At 37.6% G+C, this 27,021-nt stretch overlaps 1 protein-coding gene across 8 annotated transcripts in view; it reads right to left on the bottom strand.

Moving 5' to 3' along the window:
• Nucleotides 1-27,021, bottom strand: part of PTPRZ1 (protein tyrosine phosphatase, receptor type Z1) — a 175,276-nt gene that overhangs the window by 43,646 nt on the left and 104,609 nt on the right. For 2 of the 8 annotated variants that reach the window (XM_018557753.1, XM_018557752.1), the window contains exons 11-13: nt 25,187-25,233; nt 21,036-21,987; nt 264-408 (exon numbers count right to left, since the gene is read on the bottom strand). In XM_018557753.1, coding sequence (XP_018413255.1) covers nt 264-408; nt 21,036-21,987; nt 25,187-25,233 — 1,144 coding nt within the window. Of the gene's footprint in view, nt 1-263; nt 409-2,878; nt 2,894-18,530; nt 21,988-25,186; nt 25,234-27,021 lie in introns of all 8 variants that reach the window. The other 6 variants (XM_018557750.1, XM_018557754.1, XM_018557751.1 and 3 more) reach the window with 6 other exon arrangements.

Here is a 27,021-nt window from a genome sequence, read left to right on the forward strand (position 1 = left end):
TACAAATCTTTGGCAAGTTTACATGGATTAGGTTCAATTCTACATTTAGCTGCTTGTTTTCTACCTTTTTTGATTCATAGTGTGTTTGAAGGACATAGTAACATTTGATTGTAATTTTTGTAGAGGCACTTACAGTACATGTATTAATGGTCCAGTGACGCATTACAGAATACGTACATGCTTTATAAAATATTGTTTACAACTTATTTAAACTTTTAATTTAAAACATGAAACATAAATAATTAAAAAACAGGAACACTTACCGCCAGTATATTAGAATACCCACAAGAACCACAAGACAAATAAAGGTCAAGGATGAAACGACCACAAGTGGTATAATTGCCTTCTCTCGTGATTCCAGACCTTCTGCTAGACCAACACGAGACTCATGGCTACTATTACTTGCCTCTGTAGTCAGAGAAAATGGAAATTGTGCACATTTATTTCATAGCAGAAATACATTGTCAATCATGCTTGTGTGTAGGTAGATTTATCAAGCAGTGAAAATGGTTATCTTTCTGAGAGCAAAGTTTCAGTTGGATCTAATATTCCCACTCCTTGATAAATCACTCTGTTGTGTAACTTAAAGATGTGTACGCAAGTGTGTTTTCTACTTACCTTCTTCTACAAACATAATACTCTTTAAAATGTTTTGTTAATGACTATGCTACCATACTATGTTGGTATGAGAAATAAATAATGCTATGACACTTAAATGTGGTGCAGTTAGGTACACTGCTATCCTGCTGTATTACAAACCACAGTGAAACTACAGTGAAGGAATTGGACAATGGAAAGCCACCATACCTAAAATACCATGTTCTCAAATATAAATTATGGTGCAAAATTTGATAAAGACCCAGTTACCCAAGGTCCACAAAAATAGCTTTTCAAGTTTATGATGAATAGCCACCTCAGCATAACCGCCTTTGTCTTTTTCTCTACCTCTGTCTTTCTTTTACTGTTATAAGCCATTTCCAAGCAGGACTTTTTAGAAGGCTTTTTTCCTGCACATAAGAAACAAAAGCCTATAATTGAATATGCAAAGTATATATCATTCTGAATAAGCACATACTAATGTGAGAAATACTTTACTAGTCTGTTTTTAGACTATTTGCATGAGGCAGTTGTACTTTAGGCTTGATGACTTAAAGATTGTAATGGGGAAAAAACTACAAGATGTGTTTAGAGTGAGAAATATGCAATCCTACCTTTTGTTATAGCTCTATGGGACATTCCTGTTATTGGTATAATGTCTATTGTCATGATGTGTATGTAACATATTTACTGCCATCATACAAGCTGGCAACCTAGGTTCATTTTTTGGAACAATTAAATCTCTTGTTAGTTCTAAACTCTCCCAGTGTGTAATTCTATCCACTATAAACACCTTGTTACACGTGGTAGATACCCAATTTGGGTGAAGCCCAAGCCCCAGATGTTTTCATTTAGGACTGTTGGTAAGTATATTAAAGCTTAACCAAGCAGTCACAATTTACCTAATAACCCAACACAAGACAAAATGTTTTTTATTTTAGTTAGATAGAGCGGGAAGGGGCTAAACCTCAGGTTTTTATTGCTTCCAGTGTCCCTATAGGGCAGGATTCCCTTTACTTCCAATCAGGACAAGAAGTCATAAAAAATCCCTGCAATGAGGGACGCAAAAAAAAAACGTGGGCTAGTAGTATGGCAAAATATATTCCTAATGGGGTCACACACAGAAATAGAGGCTCTTCCCCACTCTATCTAAAACTAAAAAGTTGGTTGGAGGTAAGCTTTAAAGAAGTCTATCAGGATATTTTCACCTGTGCGTCTGGTGAAATTGCATGCAGTATGATTCATGCAGTGACATGGATGGGTCTCCCATTTCTGCATCTCATCCTAAGCAACAGCAAGACCTTTGTTCACCATCATTCATACTTGCTACTTAAAGACCTTTTGCAGAAAATATAGAGCTCTTTTGTATAATATACAATATATAAATACATCTATTGACTTTCCTTTTACTTAATAAATTGCAATTCATTTAAGCAAAAGTTAAACCGAACATAATTGCGTTAAAGAAAAAATACCTTATTGCTCTACACAACATGCTGCATCCGAGTCTAGAGCATAAAGTGCATTACAGCAGATTCACAACATAAGTTAGTAGAAACAAACACTGGTCTAGAATATGCATGCAATCATCACTGTTCTGCCTATATAAATTTTATATATACTGTATATATATATATAAATATATATTTCATATGTTAGTCCATGCAAATCATGCTTAAAGAACATGCTATGGCAATCAATATATGGTGCTATACTGCACACTGCTTCTAAAAAGAGTGGCTGATAACCCCCAATTAAGGTGTGCATTCATTTAACTCATTTTGAGAAACAGCTTATGCACACTGTTGTGTAAAAACTGCAAAGATGTGAGGGGTATCTCAATATATATATATATTCATAGCTAGTCTGATCTGCTTTTTAACCCACAGATTTGGAGGTATTTTAACAAATGCTACTGACCCTAAAATGTGTTTGTATTTATGAGCTCCCACTGGGACTACATTGGGCACTATCTCATCTTTATCTCAGTTAAAAACATGTAACAATTTTTTTTTGCTACGATAAAAGCCACATCAAAGCTACATGCACATGTATGGTGATAGTCAAATGGTGGATAAGATGCAGCCAGTGATCTTTATATAACTGGACATATTACACATAACAATGGGCATGAAGTGGAGAGTGCAGTTTCATGCAGTTATCTGAAAAGCCTGTTTTCATGAAAGTGATCATGTATGAGACATGTGATGGTATGTAAGCACCATGTCTACATATGCCATGGAACACAACCATTTACTGTACATGTATGGAAATGACGCACCTTGATTAGAAAACTCTTCATGCCATCAGAAAATAGGATGTGGTTCATGGGGCATGTTTGGTTTGAGAGAGAAAGGAGATCATAACTGTTCTTATTTGACAATGTAAGCTGTTTTTATAACTTACATGCAATTTATTGCATATGGGCTTTATGGTAAAGCAAATGATAGGGGCAGGGTGAAAGGAAACATTCTCGTGAAATGTTAATTTCCTTTTCTTTTTAACAGTATTATACGTTTTTTTCCATTAGACTATGGATTTGCTCACTGAGAAAGAATACTCTCCACAGTAGTTAGGGAAATGGCAGGCTGAAGAGTATTGGTGGTGTAAAATGTGACTACTTTTAGATTGTTTGCTTTGTTGCCAAAGAATGTCTTTACTGCAGCCAATGTTTATGAACAAGAGAAGAATAATTTTTAAAGTAAACCTGTGCTGAAAGAAATATTATTGCGTGTGATTGATCTCTTCCTGCGCTTCCTGTTGCAGGCTGACAATGCTAACCCACTGCCTCTCAACTAGCAAAAACACTGTCAGCCTGCCATATGCGCTCCTTCAGTTGGCCGTTGGGCCGCCTGTCATGTCTGCAGGAGTCTAATTGTGAGGCAGTGGCTCGGTGTGTTGACAACCTACAACAGGAAATGCTGTTACTGGCAGGACCTCCAGGTAATAAACCCTGCAACAGATTCACAAAAAATGATTTATGCAAGAAAAATGTATACAGGAAGAAATTATGCAAAACATTCTGGAAAAATAAATTTAGGGTTTACATACACTTCACCGAAAGCATGATTTTACGTTTCCTGTCACCAGAGTTTAAGACCAATAACATAGCATCCATAATATGCTATTTAGTATTGGAATTAGTCTATTTAATAAAATCCCTTATTAAAGTGTTTTCCATAGGAGCATCAACATATGTTTGTTAGCCTTGTACTATTTAAAATATGGCATAGATCATAACACTACTCAAAAACAAACAATGCTTGACAAATCATATGGGATAAAAGATTGACTTGCTCACAGTTAGCATTGCTGGTTTCCAGTTTACAGCTAATTTAAACATAGGAAGGTAATTCTGTATTGAATGTTGGGGGTTTATTATGACAGGGATACCATGGGTACCCAGCGGCACCAAGAAGCCCATTTTTTGTCTACCTGTATAACCATCTATCCAAGAATCAAGACAGTTTTGAAGGTGATTAAGACTACTTAAAATGTATACTGTTTAAAATGCAAATGTTTACTATTTATAGTGGCATAAGGTTTTGTGGATAGAATTCCCAGCACTGATTTAACTAAGAAAAGGGGGCATTATCCAACCAACAGTGGGGGGTTTGCAATAGGCCATTAGCAAAGCTTGGAAACCAGAACAATGGTTTATCTAAGCTCCAAGGGAATCCTAATAGGCCATGTGTGATCAAATGAAAAGTCACAAGTAGATATGTCCTGTTGCACTCCTTACCGAGTCAAAGAATAGACCTATAAATCAGGCGGGTGCTTGAAGTGACCACGGATGGGCCGGCCCCATGAATATCAAGAAGTCCAGAAATGTCACCAGCACGCTATTTAAATGTGAAGCAAATCCATTTAATGACACATACTTGTCATTCAAATACAAACGTTTTCGGGGCCTCACAGGGTCCCCTTCATCAGGTTTAGAATGACCACAGGGTCCCGTTCATCAGGCTCAGAATGACCCCAGGGTCCTCTTCATCCGGCGCAGAATCACGTTATGATCCCCTTCATCAAGCTCATGATGACAGTCTGAGCTTTATGAAGGGGACCCTGTGAGGCCTCGAAAACGTTTGTATTTGAATGACAAGTATGTGTCATTAAATGGATTTGCTTCACATTTAAATGGTGTGCTGGTGACATTTCTGGAATTTATCAAATGAAAAGTATCCTCTTGCTGAACTGCTTTATCAGTATAAGTATGATTTGTTTAGTAAACAAACACTGCAACATAAGTCTCAGATTTAACCTTTAAAAACAGAAACTTTAGGGTGCCATGGCTGAAGTCACAGGTTCCCTGGCTTAACATGTTCATTCAATGGCTATACTGCTTAGGGAGTCTGTGGCTCAGAGCAAGCAAGCAACCAGTGAAGCCAAAGATCTGACTGCATGCTTGTTCTGTGACATTGAGTTAAGATAAGGGGATACCATGACAGCCAAGGAACTAGCAGTTACAAGGACTTGCTAAAGTCCCATTCACACTTATGTGTTTTAATACTCATCATTAATGCATGTGCAGAGGTTTGCCATTGTGTTTAATGGTGCTAGTTCACATATATATATGGTGCATTCATATGCATTAGCCCAAAAAAGTTACGTTTTCTCATCTTCAATGTGTGTTATAAGGGATTTTGATGGAAATTACAGAGCATTTTAAATGCGTGACAACCACATGTCTCCAGCAATATAAAACATAAAAATGGAGACACATAGGTGTGAAGCCTGCTTTCTTAACACTAACATCTGGTTCTTTCCCCAAATTAAGTGAAAAGTTGGGTTTTCTTAAAGCTTTCTGATAGCGCTGAAAAAATAAATATATTTTTACAGGGCTCAAGAATGTCTTAAACCATCCCCAAGAAATACTTTTGAAGTGGGAGTTAATTTGTGTGATTCCCAAACCATCTAGTCAGCAACTCTAGCATTAGGATTTTCCGGTTTAAAAATGCACCAGCAAGATGCACTTTATTTAAAATGTGACTCAAAGGCTTCATTCAAGTGGCAAAAATATGCCAGTTCTGAATTGCTGCAGCTGGATTAACAGGTAGATGTGGAGAGTTGAGGCTGCTGAGTCTGTACAAAGCAATGACAGACTGACAGTGGATGCAACTGTCCACCGGTGTTCAGATATAATAGCACATGGAGTGCTAATCTGCAGTTAGGGACAGATGCTCACCATTGGAAGCAAAAAACTTGCATCCAGATGCAATCATCTTCTATAGGTGTCCCGCCGTTCTCTTGACCGGTAAGCTCCTTGTGAGTTTGGGTGCAGAAATGACTGCGGATGGCGCTGCTGTAATCCAAGACATAGAGTATGTCACCAGCACACCGAGGCTCTAAGCCCAAAATGCTTTTATTGACGGCTAAACATTATGATCAAACAAACAGCAACTATGCAGGGCCCCTTCATCTGATGAAGGGGCCCTGCGTGCTCCAGAAACCTTGCTGTTTGTTTGACCATAATATTTAGACGACAATAGAGGCGTTTTGGACTGAGATCCTTGGTGTGCTGGTGACATACTCTATGTCCATTTAAGATAGCAGAAGCTTCATTTATTGAAGTTTTTTGTCATAAGACCAAACAATGCTGGTGACAGTTCTACAATTGCTGACATTCGCGGCGCCATCCGCGGTCACTGCGAGCACCCCCGCACTACAAGGGACATATTGGTAAGGAGTGCGACAAGGATAGTACTTATACTCTATGTCCAGGTGCAAACATCTCTACCCTAATCACAGATTTGTAAATTTGAAATACTTCTGAATGAGGGAGTTTATGCTTAGCCTGTATTTCTGAAAAGGGTATGATCCCAATCGGGCCAAAAAATTATATTTTTTTCTCAATCCCGCCCCTTATAATCTAGAAAATCTTACAGGATCTTCATAACCTGGGAGAAATAATTGATTATTTATGATTGTTGCCAAAGGCATGTGGAGAGACATTAATCTTCATTGGATTCAATGCACCGCCACTCCCCCTCCCGCCCCAGAGGAGCGATCGCAGTGCGTTCCAGCAGCTACCGCTCTGGAACGCACACACGCTTTCGGTGTGAACAAGCCCTAATAATAACTCCCAACCCTCCTCTAGCTTGTGATCAGAACAGAACATTTATTGAGACCCTTGCCTTTTGCCCTGCCCATATAAATTGCTACAATAGTTGTTGAAGAGTTTTTATTACTTGCAATAGAATCTTTTTTGGGTAGTACCCTAAATATATACAATATCTTCGGAAATAATGTCATCTTTATAGCAGCTATTCTACCTAACCATGATATTTAACAATGTTTCCAGCAGTCGTTTAACCAGTTGCATTAAAGGTGGAATATTAGCCTGATACAGATCTTCATATTTAGGCGTGATTTTTACCCCCATGTATTTAATATTATAAGGCTCCCAAGTGTATGGAAATGCCTCCCTCATCATAAGTTGGAGATCCTTTGATATTACTATGGGTAGAATTTTAGATTTAGTCTTGATATTTTCCCGAAACTCTAAATTCTTTTATCTAATAAGGTAACGAGATAAGAGGATTAGTTACACACATAATAGTGTCGTCTATAAAATACAATTATATTTTATGTTCATATCCCCCTATAACTAAGTCCTTTCTATTAGTATCCCTTCGCATCGCCATGGCCAAAGGCTCAATGGCCAATGCAAATAATAGGGGTGGGATAACGGACACCCCTGGCGTGTCCCTCTCATGAGTTGAAACTGAGGGGATCTAACCCCCGTGTACCTTATTAAGGCCTTCGGATCTCGATCCAATTCCTTGACCCATCTAATAAAATTTGGCCCAAATTCCCACTTCTGCAAAGTATTAAACAGGTATGACCACAGAATTGTATCAAAGGCTTTACGAATATCTAACAACAATAAAAGGCTAGGAAGTTGTCTATGCCTGGATATATGTATCAGATGAAGCATTCTTCTTATCCCATCTGTAGCCTGCCTTTTGGGGATTAAACCTGCCTGGTCTCTTACTATTAAATTTCTTATCCCTTTATTCAGCCTTGTTGCTAAAAAATTTCGCTAACATTTTTACATCCACATAGGAAGATAGGTCTAAAAATTAGATCAATTTGTAAGGTCGGTATTAGTCTTTGGTATCATAATTACTGCAGCTGTCAAAGAGTCGGACCCTAGGTGATCATTTTGTATTATTTTATTAAATAATTCTACTAGATATGGACCTAAAATTCTTAAAAATGTCTTATAATAAAGTGCTGTAAATCCATCCGAACCTGGGCATTTGCTTATCTGTAGACCCTTTAATAGCACTCTCAACTTGTAGTGTTATAGGGGCATCCAATGATGCCACAAAATGTTCTGCAATCTTAGGGAATGTTATTTCCAACCTGGAATACTCATCTCCCAAGTGTTTCAAATCATTAGTGACTGCCACTAGTTGTTTCATATGCTTGTGACACTCTGCTACAATTTTAACTGGATCGCTAGTGAAGCCTGATTCATTTATTTTTAACATAATTGTCTTTAACTGAGGGCAGCAATATCGCAATCTTTTTGCTAATAATTTGCTTTTATTGTCTTTCAGATAGTATTTATGTTTACTCCAACTGACATAATTATCAGCTTGATGTGTCAAGCATAAGTTTAACTGTATCTCAACCTCTTCCATTATTTTCTTAGACTGGGCTGTAGGTTTTTGCTTATACTTAGCAGATGTCAAGCATAACTCCAACGTTGTTAGCTTTTCATGTTGTTGTTTCTTCTTTCTAGGCATTAGTTGGATACATTTTCCCCGAATCACTGCCTTATGGGCATCCCACAACGTAGATATTGATGGCACTGACTGTCAATTGAAAAAACTCTCCCAAAGCTTCTATCTGTTGTACCGTCCAGCTGTCACTCAATAAAGTATAATTTAATGTCCAACTGTATTGATGCGATCTAGGTATCCAACTATCTATCTCCAAGCTAACTGTGTCATGGTCAGACCATGGTTTTGGTTTTATAACAGACCCCCAGCACTGGTTAATTACCATAATTGGATAAATATATGATCTATCCTTTAAAGGCTATTATGGGGGTGTGACATATATGTATTAGGGTTCAACTCCTTCCAACTGTCTACCAGTGCATGGACACGTAACTTTTGTGCTGATAAATCTACTGTCTCCCCAATTTTAGTACTGTGTGGGGCATATCAATTTAATATAGGCTGAAGAGCGACATTAGAGTCTCCACACATAAGTAAATGTGAGAAAAAAAGGAAGCTATTTAATATTTGGGGCATAGTATGCAACCATCGTTACTAAATCGTCCCCCAATTGCCCAGAAAGTAAAATCTAATGTCCTTCACGATCATGTAACTCAGTCAGACAAACCAATGGTACTGTGCTTGCAAATCCTATTAAAACTCCCTTTGTTTAGTCGCGGAATTTGCCAAAAATATTTCTGTATACCTTGCAAAAAAACCTCGGTCAGGACTTTTTAGTAAAATGTGTTTCCTGTAAACACACAATATCAGCTTGTATAGACCGAAACAACCCAAAAGCCTTGTTCCTTTTATGGGGGGAGTTGAACCTGTACATTTAACGTTAGTAGCTTAATTAAAAAATAAAAGTTTGGAATAAATAGCTATCCTTAAATAGACCTTATCCTTCCCTACCTCTGGGATCTGGAGGGGTAAGAAGAGGGGACCTGCGGTCCACGAGAGGTAGAATCCAAAAGGAAAAAAAAAGACCCCCACTTTTATTCATTCCTTCATTCATCCCAAATTCATCGGTTTCCAAATTCCAATTCTAACATCTACTCTTCATGATCCTTTGACACCCCTATATACAACTCATAATATCCTTTAGGGCCAAAAAAACATCATGATCAAGTTGTTAACTATTTCTCCCTCTTAACCCCTTTACCACCTTTATCTTTATATTTCTAACCTATTCTCCCTTAATGTCTCATTACCAAGTCGGAGAATACACCCTTATAGCCTAATATTTTAGTGTAACTCTAAAAATAATGCAAAATCTTTGACATATTCATACACTGTGAAACCCTCATCTAGAACTCTATACTAAGCAATCTTTAGGGCATTTCAAAATGCCTATATCTATACTAAATTCACTTTTCCACACACATCTATTATGTAATAATTACTAAAAAATAATGTATGTGGTATATAACTGCACCCTCCTAAAACGTGTAGCACACTCTATTTCACATCTTAAATATACAACGTATTGTTATACTTTTACTTTCACTCTTAATTGTGTTACCCAATTGTGTAAGATCCATAATTTAATACATTTCAATGCTTCCCTTAACATTTCTCCCACATTTATTTCCAAAAAGCTTATTTACCCTTGTTACTAAACAAAACAAAAAAAACAGATAACACGGAGGAACAAATTTTTTGTTGCATTGATACGGGCACTTGTTCTTGCCTAACTTGAGTGTGCTGAATTCAACTCAGAAGTTAGTTTCTCTCGGTAAGCTCTAGATTTTTTGCAATTCAACATTTTCATTTTTCGTGAAATTTTAATACCTCTCACATGATAACATGGTCTTAAAATTTGGCTTAAACAAACGTCTTGGCAAAGATATTCTTTATATATTCACAAAAATGTGCAGGTACATCAAAATATGCATGAAATGTTGAAAAAAAGGCCAAAAAGTAAGTGGAGTAAATATGTATTGCCCCTTGTCAAATCTGAAACGTTTATTCATTATAGTCAAATATGAGTATGCACTGATGCTTTTTACTTTGAATTAACATATATTTTGACATAAAGATAGGTGATTAAGAACAACTGATGAGGATGGGATGCAAAGTTCAAATATGTCCTAAGGCAATAATTTGTGCTTGTAGCTGTAAAGGTTGTGGGCGTTCTCAGGGCAATCTTGTTGGATGCTCCAGCAGTAGCCTGCCATTATATTTTTGTCCCATCATCCTTAGAGCCCATTCACACCAGATGCAGTGCGTTCCGGCCCGATTTTGGCCAGAAAGCACTGCCTTGCATTGTGGCCAGCTCACTTTTTTGTGGGGCAGGAGGGGGCGTGGCGGGACATTGAAGTGAATGGCACCTTAGCCACGCCCGACAGAAGCAATGCGATCGGCCACAAGGGATTGCAAAGCACATTATGATGATGGAAGAGCACCGTAAAGGGTCTGGTATGTATTGTTTACATTTGCGTGGAGAACGGTCTGCTTCGGCAGACCATTCTCCTCGCTTCAGCTGTCTCTGCGGCTTAGCCGAGCCAAATGCATATGCTGAGCTCTTCGGCTGCTGTACTGGCTATCATTAATATCTACATAAAGTGCTCAGCTTTAGTGACAATAATCTTTTGTTTAAAAATACATCCAAAAAATATTTGTACGATGTCTCTGTTAAAACAACGTCTTTAATAAATATATTTTCACAGTGATGAGCCCTGCCCTAAGGAAGTCACATGACGAAAACGCGTTGGTGGGTGGACTTACACGCTTACAAGTCTTTATGCTATACAGATAACGAAGGATTGTTTCCTGGTGGGATCTGTTGTTGAATGGAGATTCAGACCTATGTGAAAAGATTGTATCCATATACCATTGTGAGTGTTTTTAATCCTTTTTAAATAAATCAATTTTTTAAAACTGGATTACGCTATGGTTGTTGCTTAATATTTTTATGAAAATCAGATGCGCTGTTGGATATAAAGAGGAGATGAGCAGGATTTGGAATTCTTGAATAGATGGATGAATAAACCAACAAAAATGTAACAACATATAAATGCTGTTAGACCATTTATCGCAATGGTCCACCCATTCTGGTGAGTGCATTTTTTTATTAGAGGCGAGAGGACACAGACTGGAGGGCTCATCACTATGAAAATATATTTATTAAAGACGTTTTTTAACAGAGATATTAGACAAATATTTTTCGGATGTATTTTTATACAAAAGGTTATTGTTCTTAGCGCTGAGCACTTTATGTAGAAATTATTGGCAAGGCTATTTTGGCACAGCTGCTGTTGAGGGTTAGTGTTTGAGGACTAGGAGCGCAGATCATTTGAGATTATTAGGGCTATTGTGAATACAAACGACGGCCTCTGGCGACCGAAGTGAGCCGAAAGATCAGCCGAAGCTTCGGCGTAATCCTTCGGCTCAAAAGTGAATAACCCCCTATATGTTGAATACATTCACCATCAATACTAAATGCGTTCACAAACGGTTTTTATCAAGAAAATCAAGTAAATCAGATAAATCTCTATAATCCAAAATTAACAAAAAAGATAAAGAATATTGATATTTTTGTAAAACAAAATTAGCCTAATTAGTCTAAGGATAGGGTAGATGTAAGCCTAGTTCTCAAGCTATCGCTAGTGTAAATAGCAATAGGTGTCCTTTTTTTGTAGAAATCACAAGTTTCAAATTGCATGAAAACTAGAGCATGTAGAGGAAAAAATGATTTTATATTTGAAATCAGCGTTTAAAAAATATATAGAATCACTTGAAAAATCTCCTGCAACAGAAAATAAGAAAAAATTGGTTCCTCAGTGTAAACGATCCCTATGTAATTACACCCGAACACCAGCAGACAACTATGACTACTGTCAGCCTTTCATTGTTCTGTACAGGCTCAGCAGCCACAACTATCCACATGCATCTGTGAATCCAGCCATAGGAATCTTCTGGATTAAGACTACAACTGACATATTTTTGCAATGTGAATGAGCCTGAAAAGGGTGATAACTAGTGCATTATGGGTAAGTGCCGTTCATCTATAAATCCCAGGGCTATATAGTTATCGGTCACCTCTCTTTCCTAACACAGCTTCTCGTTTGAGCTTAAGTCTAAACTTCTTGCAAACACCTAAATGACACAGTTGAAATACATATATGAAAATTGTTTTACCTGCCAATGTATTGGTGTTTCATGAAGTTTACACACCTTTGCCACAGAGCACAGTCATGTCAGGAACCTGATCTTCCTCTACTGCACTTTCCCCTTTACTAATAAAGTACCCTTTCCACCCAAAGTCAGTGACTGGACAATTAAAAGAGAAGCAATACACTGATGAGCATCCCTCTCTGTCACTCTGTTTTCTTCCCTCCAATCAACATGCACCTTGCACTGCAGAACACCTGACTGGCTTCTTGTGCTGCTTCTTCCTTATGGGGTTTAAGCTCTGCTGTACACTGGACTGCAAGAGACTGATACTAAACTCAATTCAGGTACTTATACTGCTTGCAATTTAAATAATACATCAAGTATGTAATAATGATTACAGCTTTATTAATTTGTGCCTTTTTATATCTGCCTGGAGTTCAGTCTTAGTTACACTTTGTTACAATATTCTGATATGACCAGATAAAAAAAGGACATGTTCTGTATAAAAGGATAATCCTAGCTGAGGGGAGATGCTTTGGAGCCCAAGTTTGTGTGCCTGCATGCTTCAGTGATTGAAATTCCGTATGGAATCTTACTTTGATCAGTTTTGTGGTAAGCTAAATAGCCTGGCAAAGGCAAAGCAGTGAAAAATAGAATTAAAAAGAAGTCAAATATTAAACCAATTCACTGCTGTTCCTGAAGATGTTACATGAGCTAGTTGGCCCAGATACGAAAACCCTGAGCCAAGGCAATTAGATTTCAATTGATCATATTGCTTATGTTCTCACACTGTGTACCAGAACACTTGATCACACAGATGTCTGCATAGTAGGGGGCATGTCCATGTAAAGATCTGCAATGTCTTCTTGCATTAAAATATGTTAAGTCTTCCTCTCAAAATTGTGTATGGTTACTGCTACTAAGTACTACTGCTTGCTAAGTATGACCATGCCAAGGAGCCCTTGGAAATGTATATTTACACTAATGCTCCTCAGTGGTCAAGTGTATATAATTAATCAAATCAGTATACATACAGAGCCCTATGCTATTTGATGTCTTCTCTTTTGTCTACATGGCAGTGTGTATAACATTTGGCTGCTAATACTACAAAAAGTTTAACTGATCTAAAATGCAAGACATTGCAAGTCAGTGAACACTGCCTAACATTCAAGTCTATAAACCAATATGTGTACAAAATAAAGGGATCAAGGATCCCTTAACATGTTGATTATCATGGAATGTGATATGCTAACTGCAACCTGAATACAAAAGAACACCTCTGAAAAAAAGCACTAAACATAAAAGGCTGGCTTCCCACTTATGATTGTGGAAACTGCCATTTGGAATGGTACCTCAACATACAAAGACAGTAGATGCTAATGCACCAGTAATACAGTGCACCACAACACATATGCCGTGCATGGGTTTTCATGTTTTGAGGTACACTGCCAACCTATTCAAAATAAACAAGCACAATACACACATATACAAGTGTGAATGGGCCAAAATGTAAGGTCAGACAGAAATTCTGCATGGCCTTATTTTCCTAAAAATGCAGAAGTGCTTTCTCTGGTGTTCATTTCAGAATGCTTCCCCAGCACCTGTGCACATTGAAAATGTTTTTTTCTAAACTAATTGCATGAGACAAGTATATTTATCTTTGCATAAAACAAGGATATGGGGACTGCCTTCTTCTAAAGGTTTGTGATCTCCAATGACTGCATGAGTACATTGCAGCATAGATAAACTAATTCATGACTCTTGGTGGTAAAGACAGTGAATCAAACAAACATGTGGGGAAGACTTATGTCATCCACTGACTTCATCATTCTAAATGTTACATAGTTACATAGTATTTGAGGTTGAATAAAGACATTAGTCCATCAAGTCCAACCTATTAGGATCTCATTCTAGGAGTACCCGTACCCCTGTATATTACGAGTATAAAATAAAATAAATGACAAAATTACCACTAAGATTTACCTTTAAAAGCCATGGGTATTGAAAGAACTGGATATACTTGTATAAAAACTAAATCACTGGAATCCATCAAAATAACATGAGGTCCAGTTATTTCTACATTTTGTAAGCGATGATGATTATATGTTATGGACACTACTACAAACTTGAAATACTAAGCAAGAAGTAGTATAAAACTCTTAGTTCAGCACCTGAGAATCCAGAAATGTAAGTAATCTGATAAAACTAGCCCTGATTGACATATTATTGGATGTTTGATGGCTGATAACAAAGAAACCTTTAAAAAAGTAATAATTGAATCAGCTGCAAAGACCATATCAGGAGATAATCCTCGTATGCACAGCAGCAAACCCTTACACAACCAGCCAATTGCTTTTGGGGGAACCAGCAGTCAGCCATATGGGAGGGTTTTGGCCATTGTTTTTGTTGTTGCTTTACCTCGATGATAGAGGTATCTGCCTACATTCCCATCCTTTCTTGTTGTAAGTATGCAATCACAGCTAATTCAGAATATGTGTTTACAGCCAAGTCATCCAGTTGTACACCAACATTTATTACCAGAGTAACAGTGGCCAGTAAAATAAAACCTACTTTTGATTACTTCTGATCATGTATATTCTATAGATGTGCAGCAATCTGGATTAATAATTAATCTGGCAAGTTGCTGGTTGGTGATCAGAATTTCACTGGAATTCATTTGATTATTCACAGTTCTAAAATGTTTAATGTTAATGTTTGCAAAGGGCATCTAGTGTATTTATTTCCTTTTCCTGTGGGATATCCTATTGAAATGACTGTGCTAGTGTTATCATAACATTGCTATTGTATGGAAGATGGCACCATCTAGTGGATACAGCAAGATATGACTAAATATGCCAGCTAGCCCTGATTTTCTAATAAATAAAATATTAATTTGTGGAAATAATGCAGTTCTTTTACACATTTAACTATAAAATCTATGGCAGCACATGAAAGTGTGATGATACGGAGTAATGTTTTTGGCAACTTTTTTTTAAATTAAGTTGCATGTTTCAATCATAAAGCAAATACAGGTATCAATATACCTAAGCCAACCCGTGATGCAATGTAGTTTATTTACTAAAGCAAAAGAGACTGAAATGTGAATAATGTGAATATTCATTTAGTAAAGTAAATGTTCACTTAGCTTAGGGAAGATGTGATTACATCAATCACCAAATTACTTGCAAGCAAAAATCCTGTTTTTCCTATTTGCCCTGCACATGATTAAACATCAATGCTAGATTAAATGGAATGCTAAGTTAACATTCGCCTTGCAATGTGAACAGGCTCAATTCATTTAGTATCAATACACTTAACCAGACGTCATTGAGGCCAAGATGCCCAGGCCAAACTGCGTCACTTAACTTGGCAATAGCTCTATGACTAATTTGCATACCTAAAACAATATGCACAAAGTGTTGGCAGTTGACTTTAACAAGCACGTTTCATTGTTCCTTTTGAAACAGGAATTCATGTTTTTTACATGATTGGATAAGTGAAATGAATCTTCACACAATGCATTGTGTCAACATTCTCAAATCCTTTAGTTAATCATCCTCATTAGCTGAATGTGATAGTTAATGAAAAATATTCATGGATAAGATGTCACCTGAAGCTTAATATTTGGTACGCTGTCAAGTGCCTGACCTTCATTTAATAGAGGAGTTAGAGGCTGTTCACATAGCAAGATGAACCTGTTTTTACTATGATTACACAATATATATTTTTAATTTTTAAAATGAACACATATTTACCTTATTTAACACGATTCACTTTTGCAATGTGAAGATACACATTCCTAAGTAAATATTGACTTTGCTAAGTGAACATTCTCTACTCCATTAGTGAAACAGATTAACTGTTTTCATCTTTTATGTGTGAGGTCAGGTAGTTGACAGGGTAGATGTCAGATGTCAGGTGTCTCTGACCCTCATAAACTAAGGGTCATAATCAAATAAATATAGCTAAACAAGGGGGCAAATACATATTTTTTCATAAGTAAGCCTGCACAGTTACAGTATAATTTAAAGGTCAGTAGTCATAGCACTGCATATTTTAAAATTACACTAAACTCAGGAGTTAAATATTAAAAATGCATTTAAGTACCTTACTTATTAACAAAAATGTACCTTATTTGTGTATCACTCAGCTGTAGATCCTCAAATAATCTCTGAATTCATGCTGACACCGTCCTTCCTTCTTGAGGGTGGCTACTTTTGTTCCCTATGGCCTCTATGTGTGTTGTAAGGTAGCCACCGCTCCAAGCTCACTCCTGGGACGGACTACAATCTCACATTTAGTTTACTAATTTATACTGAGCTTGTAGTCTATCGCAGGAGTGAGCTTGGAGCAGTAGCTACTTTGCAACACACACAGACCATGGGGAACAAAAGTAGTCACCCTCCAGAAGGAAGGACAGTGTCAGCACCAATTCAGAGATGATTTGGGCATCTACAGCTGAATGATACACAAATAAGATACATTTGTGTTAATAGTTAGATTTAACTCCTGAGTTTAGTGTCACTTTAAGCTTGCAGTTTTGCGTGAACTTTTACATTGTATGCTTACCTCCACAAAAAGCTCTGTTACAATATTACAATTTTAAATAATATTTTGTTTTAAATATATATCCTTCTATTGTTCGTCATGCAAAAATTTTTTTAAGTAACCTTAACCGATCTAAAAAGCAGACAAAGTAACATTTTTAAGTGTTGAGTTTTCACTTAATTTTCCCTAACTGAAATTTGCATTCCATGGCATAAAGGTGGAGAATTTTGAACCTGAAATATAGCCAGATAATTCAAAGGAAAAGTTGCCGTAGTAAAACAAAGCAGGGACACTAACATGTATCCAGTGCCATACAACACTTCATACATGTGTGCTTGTGTTGGTGTGTGTTCTCTGTACAGAAAATGTGGGCTATAAAACTTGACAATTTCATACATCCGTCTCATTTTGAATTATGCAGAAGGATAAGAAACATTTCCAATAATACAGATCTATGTAAGTACACTATGATTAAAATCCTTACTTGCCTTGACAATATGGTCACTACAGTATGGAATAATGCAAGCACCATCCAAACACATGGAGCTCATGCATACAAACTGGAGAAAAGAGAATTGTTAGTGATGCCCAAAGTAACTAGTAACATGTGCAGTAAACAATGGATGAATAGAAGTTGGTTACTATGGGCATCAACTTTATTTTTTTACTCTGCCAGCATATTATAATATATCCAGAAAACTATTTCACATGTGTGTTAATTAGACAATGCCATTTGATGCCAAAGAGGGTTGATGACACCTTTAAAAAATAGTACATCCCTGTGTATCAGTGAGTACATGGACCAACTGTGGGCTAAGTCCTCATACATATAAGACACTTAACAAGTTTTGTACAAACAACTTACCCTACAGTTTTCCAATGTTCTGTATATATGTATCCCCCAATGCCTAGAGGAACACCTTTTAATGTTGCAGAAAATCCACTATTTGATCAGGACATGCTGCATGCGTTCATATGTAACAATTGGTTGCATTGTTTGTTACATTGTTTAATGCATTTATTTGATTAGAATCCAGAAGCAAAGGATAGCAAAGCAAGAAGACCCAGTTGCAAGAACAGGAGGAGTTTTGCTGAAGCTAGTGCATCCATAACCAAAGTAATTAAAAGAAGCGCAAGCTATGTTAGGAATCATCGTATATGGTCAAGTTTAATAGTACGGTTTATTTTATGACATCAGTTACATTGCAAAAAAAAAAAAAAACTATCTAACTCAAAAACAATACTGTATCTAAAATCCTGCAGTCATATCCAAAAATAAAATCAGACTTACCAGGAACATGTCTAGACTGCTGGCTTGAAAGGATCTGTTAACCTGTACTTATTTAAAAGTTTCTACAAACTTGAATGACTTCAAAATGTGCCACTTGTTCCAAGCACATACTCTTTTTTTTTTTCTAAAAACACTGTTTGCATACTACATTAAAAATCAGAATATTGCCAATGTTTCACAAAAGAACATATAATAATAATTTCCTTATATAGGAGGCAATATCATAACCTATTTTCTCCACCACTAACCTGCCTCAGACACGTTGGCTACTGTTGAACGATCACTAGTTATAGATGGTAGTGTTGACATTTCAGATCCAGGTGTTAAATCTGCTTTACCTGGTTCAACTGCAACCTCAAAGTCTTTGTCTCTGTCATTAAGGTCAGAAAAATTGAAATCTGTAGAAGTCTCATTATCACTAAGACTATCTGAGGTACTTTGACCCGAACCACTTTCTTCATCACCAGTCAGTACTGCCCAAGAATTTGACTCAGAAGTATTTTCCACGGCCATATACTCCGTCTGAATGTGGGTCTCCAGTAAAGTCATGTCACTCTGCTTTTTAGGTTCTGTGCTGGGGGTCGTGAAAAGGCTTCTTTCTTCAGGATCAGGGCTTATTTGAATGTCCGATGCAGCTGTTGACAAGGCACTTCCTTCTTCTGCTGTCTCACTGGGCTCACTCAAGCTTAAATTATTCTTCGTTGGTACGAGCTGTACATAACTACTAACATCAGCTACCACACTTTCTTGGGATTCTGTATGTGATGTGGAATCTGTAATAGCTACAACAAGATAACCATCATCCACTACAGAAGGGCCCGTTTTGGTATCAGAGCTGACAGTAGACAACACATCAGTTGGTGTTTGAGTTGTAGCAGTTAACACTGATAATGTGCTAGGACTCTCACTGTTTGGAGAATCAGCTGTAACAGAAACATATACATTTTGTAAAATAATATGATGGAGAACAGACTCTTTAGCTTCAGTATCAAGTGCAGAGGTGGATAACACACTGCCTTTAGAATATTGCGAAGACACAACAGAAATGCCATGCGTAGGATAAGCATATGGTGGAGTATGGTAATAAAGGGTAGCATCTTGCTGGGTTAACCTATTGACAGGCAGCACTGGTGTAGAAACCGCATGAGATTTTGCAGGAGATAAAAAAGGCACAGTATCTACAGGCTGAACAGTTAAGCCATTATCATGTGACAATGATACAATTTCATCTGAATGTACATTAGTGAAAAAATGAGGTTCAACAACATTTTCATGCAAGACTGACATTGTTTGCTGTGCGTATGCAGGCTCAACAGAACTCGGGGACAAAGAATTATAAACAGACTGAACATATGTAGTATGCAACAAAGACTCAGAGGTAGCATCAACAGAAGAAGGCAATAGCAGGGAGCCAGTGTTAGAGCCTACGTAATGGTAACTGGATGTTTCATTCAACTCTCCAACACTGGGCACAGCCAAAGCAATGCTAGTATTAGGCAACTGTGAGGCCATTTGTGTCAGTGATTCATTAGTGGCTTTTTCTAATGTCTCATAAAAGATTTCCTGAGTTGGCAAAAGAAGCATATCAGTAGAAGCAGAGACAGTTTTTGAGGCTGCAGCAAGCATAGTTTTAAGCAATATATCACCATAGGTGGTAGTTACAGAATTCACTGGCTGAACAGGTAGCAGATTTTCTGACATTGCATTAATGTCAGCTTCAAAATTCCTGGCAGTGGGTAGAGACACTGAGTGGATGTCAGGTGAGGACTGAGTTTCCCTAATTACATTGGATGAAGAAAGATCTGCCATGACTTCATGATTTGCACCTGGAGCTATTTCACCATAAGTGGAGGTAGTCTGAGATCCAGTGTCATCTACTTTAAGACTTGCGGTAATCGACTCACTCTGATTAAGCTCAAGTGTGGTATATTTAACATTAACTACTGCAGCAGGAGAGGTCTCATTATGGCTTTTCAAACCATCTATCCCATCAAAAAAGAACCCACTACCAGAGAATGTTTCTGAGTTCTCCCCATCATGTATCGTGGAGTGTGTAGGCTGAAGTAAAACATCCTCTGGTGTTATAACAGTACTTGGCTTAAGATACAGTTCAGTGCTAAGCTTTGTTATTAAGGTACCCTGGTGAAATACCCACACAGAATCATGCAAAAACACAGATGAGTCAGAGGTAATAGCAAAGCTTTCCGTGGAAGCCACATTATTAGACAAAGAATAGGCAGGTTCAGACACCACAGAAAGTGCATGCATCTTTAAATCAGTGCTTGGTGTTTCAAGTTGTGAAATAAACTGAACATTATTAAAGGTGTCACCCTCATGACCAAATGTTAAGATCTCAGAAGCAGCATGAGCAGTCTGATGTGGTGTCACATCAGAATGATGTGTTTGGCTTGGCTGAACTAAAACATTGGTTTCAGGCAAGGCCAAAGAAACATGCAAAGAAAGTGTATCAGTTGCAACCGTCTGCGTGACTTGTGAAAACATTTCAGATACTGCATGATGGCGAGACATTTTACTAGTGGCGAAAGCGGAGGAAAATGTATGCAAGGGAATGCCATCACTGGAAGACAGAGAAGGTTCGAATGATACATCGACATTGGGAAACACAGGTGTGACATGCAGGGTCAGACCAATATCTGAAGCGGTGGGGGTAGCTTTCAGGAACTGAGTATCAGACAAGGGGGTAACTAGAGGAATAACTTCACTAGTGTAGGAGGGTTGAAGACGTATCTCACCATTAAATATTGGTTGTGTTGTCTGAGCGAATACCTCACTCGGAGAAGCAGAGCCATGCTGTCCAAAGCTTGGGGAGAAAGGTTGAAATATTTCAACTGGGGAAAAAGTAGAAGTTGAAAAGTAGGGTCTTTCCATTTCAGGAAGAACAGTGGATGGCTCTAGATCTTCTTCACTGGGAGAAGAGGACAGTGGTGGTTGTGACGAGGATGACAATTCAATATCAGATGTAACAACAAGACTCATTTCTAGCCTCCTCTTATCAGAATAAACTTGAGGTTGGGAAGTAGCATTGAATGATTCATAGTTATCATCACGGACTACGCTTTTAATACCTGTATAGGTGCTAGAAGGGATGTTTTCACTAGTATATTCTTCTGGAGCCTGTGAGGAAACTGGATCTGCTTGAGATGTCTCATCTGGAGTAAGTGTTGCTGAAAAGGTAGTTGAAGCAGTTACAGAAGTGTCACTAATAATTTGCGGAGGTCTCCGGGTAGGCATTAAAATTCTCTTTCTCCAGCTGGTAGAGGTCACAGAAAGATCGTTAACAGCACTGGTTTGGGCGTCATTTGTGGAGGGTGATTTGGTAGTTACGGAGTCATTAAGCATCCATATGTCAACTCTACTTTTTAGCTCTGTGCTTTTTTTGTCTTCATCATCTTCCTCTTGTTCAATGGTTTTCACAACTTCCTTATACATATCAGTGGTTGTAGCGATATATGTTTTAGATGTAGATTGCAAAGTAGGATACAGCAAAGTTTTAAGACTATCACGATGCTCGTGTAGCTGCAAGGTTTCTTGTGTTGTTTTATATGGCTGAGAAGTCATCTCTTCCAAGTTACGAACAGTTGTTTCTTGGGTTCCTGGTACTTGCAGTTGATTTTTGGTACTAATAGTGCGTGACGTTAATTCATATATGTTATTCGATTTTTCTTGCATGTCCTCATTGCTGTCCTGCACATGAACACAAAGGTTACATAACTGATTCTTTGAAGAATTTATATCTATACATGTATTTAGAGGTAAAAAGTAATATAACAAAGTCTAACTCTATTTTCTGCTTATCTATGGGAATAAAGAGTCCAGAACATCTAAATGTGGAAAGCCTGGCCACAGTTCTACTTTAATGACTGAGACAGTTATTAAAAGTAACAAACAATTCAATTAAAATAGATGTAAAGCTTACATTTTATTCTGCATGATTAATAGAGCACTTTATTTTTGTGTGAACAAGCCTGTTAGATCACTGAAATCTGGTAAATGTTCCTGTAGCCTCTCACAAACTTTGGGGCTAGTTGGGGGGATTCTAGCAGTGCCTGTCTGTCACTTCTGTGATGTTTAGGCTGTTGTCGAAACTACATCTCTAATGAACACTACTAGGAGGTATATGTATATGAGGCGTTATGGGTAGTGATTGATACTGCAGCTTTCCTAGTACAGCCAATTGTAGAGAGGTGGAATTAGGTGGGTGAGCATTGATGAGAGACCTGATTGTAGAGGGTCCATGGTGCCAATGGTGGGACATTCTGAATCACCATCCCGTTGCAGTGTGAGCAGGTATAGCAGCTGCAAGGGTAATAACTGGAGGGATTTCAGCAATCATGCTTGAGCATGACTAAAGTCACCCATAAGGAGTCTGCTGGCAGGATCAGCAGTAATGTTTGGAATTAAAACAAGGATTGTTTAAAAAAAAACAACAGTGGGAATATTATATTATTTATGGGTATGGTCTATAATATAAATAGCTGTTTTATGTTTACCATAGCTACACTTTTACTGCAACTATCTCTCTACCTCACCACTAGAATGCTTAAGGGAATGTCATTTTAGGATAAAGGCGTCTTTAGCAGTTTGCTTCATCCACAGCATTTATTCAGACTGAGCTAGAAAAAGAATTACAGGTTTTAGGGCTAATCTGAGGTCTGAAGGTGCTTCTGACAGCTGGGCGGAGCCAGCCGTGATCTTACGGCTAGCTCCGGCCACTTGCAGAGAGATCAGCGTCCCTGGCTACCTGCTAACCAGGGACACTGATCTACAAACAGCTAACTCTCCCTGGCGCCCTGGGAGTCTCTTGCTCCCGGCCGCCAAGAAGAGAAACACTGCTGTTTCTTTTTTTTCTTTATTCTGACACGGAGCGATGTCAGAATAGAAAAAAAATTCCCATTGAAATGCATTGCTACATTACTATTGGCTATTTCAATTTGCAATAGCCAATAGTAAACTAGCATTGTACCCGCCCTCTCCTGCAGTTCTCCAATAGGTCCATATCAAAATGTTTAAACTGGGAAATGTGCCATTTTAAGAAAAAAATAAGGTAATTTTGAAATTGATGGCAGTAACATGTCTCAAAAAAGTTGGGACAGAGCAACAAAAAGCTGACAAAGTAAGTGATACTAGCAAGGAAGAGCTGGAAGAACACTTTGCAACTAATTAGTTTAATTGGAAACATGTCAGTAACAAGAGTGGGTATAAAAAAGAGCATCTTGGAGAGTCAGAAGTAAAAAATGTTGGACAATTTCAGAATAATGTTCCTCAATGTAAAATTGCAAAGACTTAAAAATAACTGATAAATATATCACCATCTACAGCAAGGCTTAAAATTTCAAGTCTAGAACTACTAGCCAGGCAAAAACCTTCCTCTCCACCAGTTGTCCCACCAAACCTTGCCCAGGCCCGTCCCCCAACCCAATCTGTGAGTGATTAGTGAGATCTGCAGCAGCCCTCCCTATCACACCTAGATAGCCAGGCATCAATGCTGCTCACAGACATTCTTTCCTTCGCCGGAGCTCAGAACTGTCAGAGCTCCGGCCGAAGGAAGCCGGAACTGACAGGAGCTGCTCTGCGGTCTGCATCTGAGACAGATGCAGACCGTGGAGCTTATCCCGCAAGTCAGGTACGCGGTCTGCGACCGCGTGCCTGACATGTCAGCTGGCTGTGGGCCCAAATTATTTTTACTCGCAAAATGCGAGCAGGCAAGTGGAAATTTTAAGCCCTGATCTACAGTACATAATATCATCAAAAGATTTAGAGAATCTGGAGAAATCTCTGTGTGCAAGGGACAAGGCTGAAACGCAATATTGGATGCCCTTTGGATCTTTGGCCCTCAGACGGCACTGCATTAAAAACAAGCATGATTCTGTGATGGACATAACTGCATCACTGCCTGTGAACACAGTTCACCGTGCCATCCAAAAATGCAAGTTCAAGCTCTATTATGTAAAGAAGAAGCCATAACTGAACATGATACAGAAACACCGTCCCATTTTCTCTGGGCCAAAGCTCATTTAAAATGGTTTGTCACAAAGTGGAAAACTGTTCTGTGGTCAGACAAATCGAAATTTGACATTCTTTTTGGCAACCATGGGCACCGCATCCTCCAGACCAAAGAGCAGAGGGACCTTCCAGTTTGTTATCAACGCTCAGTTCAAAAGCCTGGATTTCTGAAGGTATGGGGGTGCATTAGTACATATGGAATGGGCAGCTTGCACATCTTAAAGGCAGCATCAATGCTGAAAGATATATCCAGGTTTTAGAGCAGCATATGCTCCCACCCAGATGATGTCTTTTTCAGGGAAGGCCTTGCATACTGCAGCAGGACAATGCTAAACCACATACTGCATCTATGACAACATCATGGCTTTGTAGTAGAAGAGTCCGGGTGCTTAACTGGCCTGCACCCGGACTAAAAATATTTGGTGCATCTTGAAACGAAAAATACAACAAAGAAGACCCAGGACTGTTGAGCAGTTAGAATCCTATATCAGGCAAGAATGGGAAAAAAATTCCTCTCCCAAAACTCCAGCAACTGGTCTCCTCAGTTACCAGACATTTAAAGAGTGAAGTTAAAAGGAGAGGGGATGCTACACTGTGGTTAACATGGCCCTGTCCCAACTTTTTTGAGACCTGTTGCTGCCATCAATTTCAAAATTACCTTATTTTTTTTAACTGGTACATGCTCGGTTTAAACATTTGATATGTTTTCTATTTACTATTGTGAATAAAATATGGGTTTATGAGATTTGTAAATCATTGCATTCTGTTTTTATGTAGATTTTACACAGCTTTTACACGACTTTTTTGGAATTGGGGTTGTTATAAAAATGGGCTACTCCCTACACTGCCCAGTCAGTAATATATCTCTATGCTACATTACCTCTATTTCCTCTTCTGTTTCAGTTACATCAATATATGGGTCATTTCCTGCAAGAACAAACAATATATAGCAAAAATAAGGAAAATCAATTACCATAACAGCTGAATTGAAAAAAGAGAGTAATAATGTAAAAAAAAAAAAGATGTTTAACAACTTTAGCTTCGGTATTTGAACTAATTCCTAATTCAAGGCGAATCCCTATTATAAAGTCAGCTATGTACCTTCCTTTTAGACACCAACACATGGCTGATCCTTTTTCCCTGTTTAGGAATACGATGAGGGGTCAGATTATAAACAATTAGATATGGTTGATTTCAAGATGATCAACTGCATTAACCATGTTGCTTTAATCTAAGGATGTACAATGAGTACATTTACATTTTTGTTTATTATAATGTATTATTTATTTTAGATGGAAGGTTGTGACTACAGTTATAAAGGTCTTGTTCAGCTGTGAACCAAAGGCAGCTTGCATTCTTACTTTGATATTTTATCTATAATTGTTACTAAAGAGCCACCATGGAAAAGTAATATTCTTGCTTAGCTTTAAAGTGTCTACAGATATTCAAACATGGCTGTTTTTAGATTGAGAAATGCTATATACTGTATGTATTTATTTTATTCACTGACTGAGAGCATTAAGACAGCCCAAGACTTTTTGCCAAGCATGGTAAAACCTTAATCCTGAAATTAGTTATAACAGTATAGATTCCAATATAAGGCAGTATACTTTTTTTACCAGACTTTCTAGGTGGAAGCAAGTATAATAATTACAATTAGGACCTAAATACAGTAGTAAATAATTGAAATCATACTTGGTATAACATAGAACTATTAATGGTAATTGATGGCTGTCAACCCAACTTGGGTTTTCAAACCTATGTTATATCTGAATCTTTCTGCAAAGTTTGAACTGCAGAACAAACATATTACAAACACACTATTTTAATCTTTTCTGTTCTATTTTGTATATTTCTCATTTCTATCATTCTGATTTCCTTGCCTGGCAAACGCTACCAATTCTCTAATACCATATGCATTTATTTGAACTACTTACATTCTTGTTAATAATACGATGGTACAAATAACAAATAGAAAAAAGTCTTACCTTACATATAATGGCGTTGAGTTTTTCTGACTTCCACTTATTTAGCAGGTAGCATGTTTAACATCTATTCCTTATCTGTTAGCCTAAAAACCTTTAATGCATTGTGCTAAAGGACTGCTAAAACCCTATGGAGTGGTGGTAACATAGTGCTCAGCATTACTCAGCATTACTCAGTGGTGGTAACAAGTGCTCAGCATTACTTGGACAAGCTATGTTTACATTTAAGACAAATTATTACATGATTTTCATCTATATGAAAAATAATGTAATAATAGAATGAGAAAAAAACATTTATAATGAAATGTACACAAACTACACCATGAACAACAACACAATCTATAAATTAAATTAATACAAAAACACCAAAAATGTGTAAATGTTAACCATTACAACATAGAGTACATATGGTTAGACAACAATATAGGGAAGAATCAATGTTTAGTTCTTAAATGACCACATACAATAGACAACAAGAATAGGCTCCAATAATTCTTGGTTATATTTTGCTTGTGAAAACCAGAAAACACGTGCCGTTTTGGTGAAGCGGATTAATATGTGTCACTTGCAAGAGACCCTATGCAATAAGCTGTCATTCAAATTGAGATAACTGGATTTAGTTATCTTCTCTGGTTGTATTTCAAATCTTACATTTATTTTGCTTAGAACATAGTCAGAAGATAATAAAGGAAATGCAAACACCGCAAGTAAAGTCTTTAGAAGATGAATG

Source organism: Nanorana parkeri, unplaced genomic scaffold (assembly GCF_000935625.1).
Source record: "Nanorana parkeri isolate BGI_ZX_2015 unplaced genomic scaffold, ASM93562v1 scaffold301, whole genome shotgun sequence".
Taxonomy (NCBI): Eukaryota; Metazoa; Chordata; class Amphibia; order Anura; family Dicroglossidae; genus Nanorana; species Nanorana parkeri.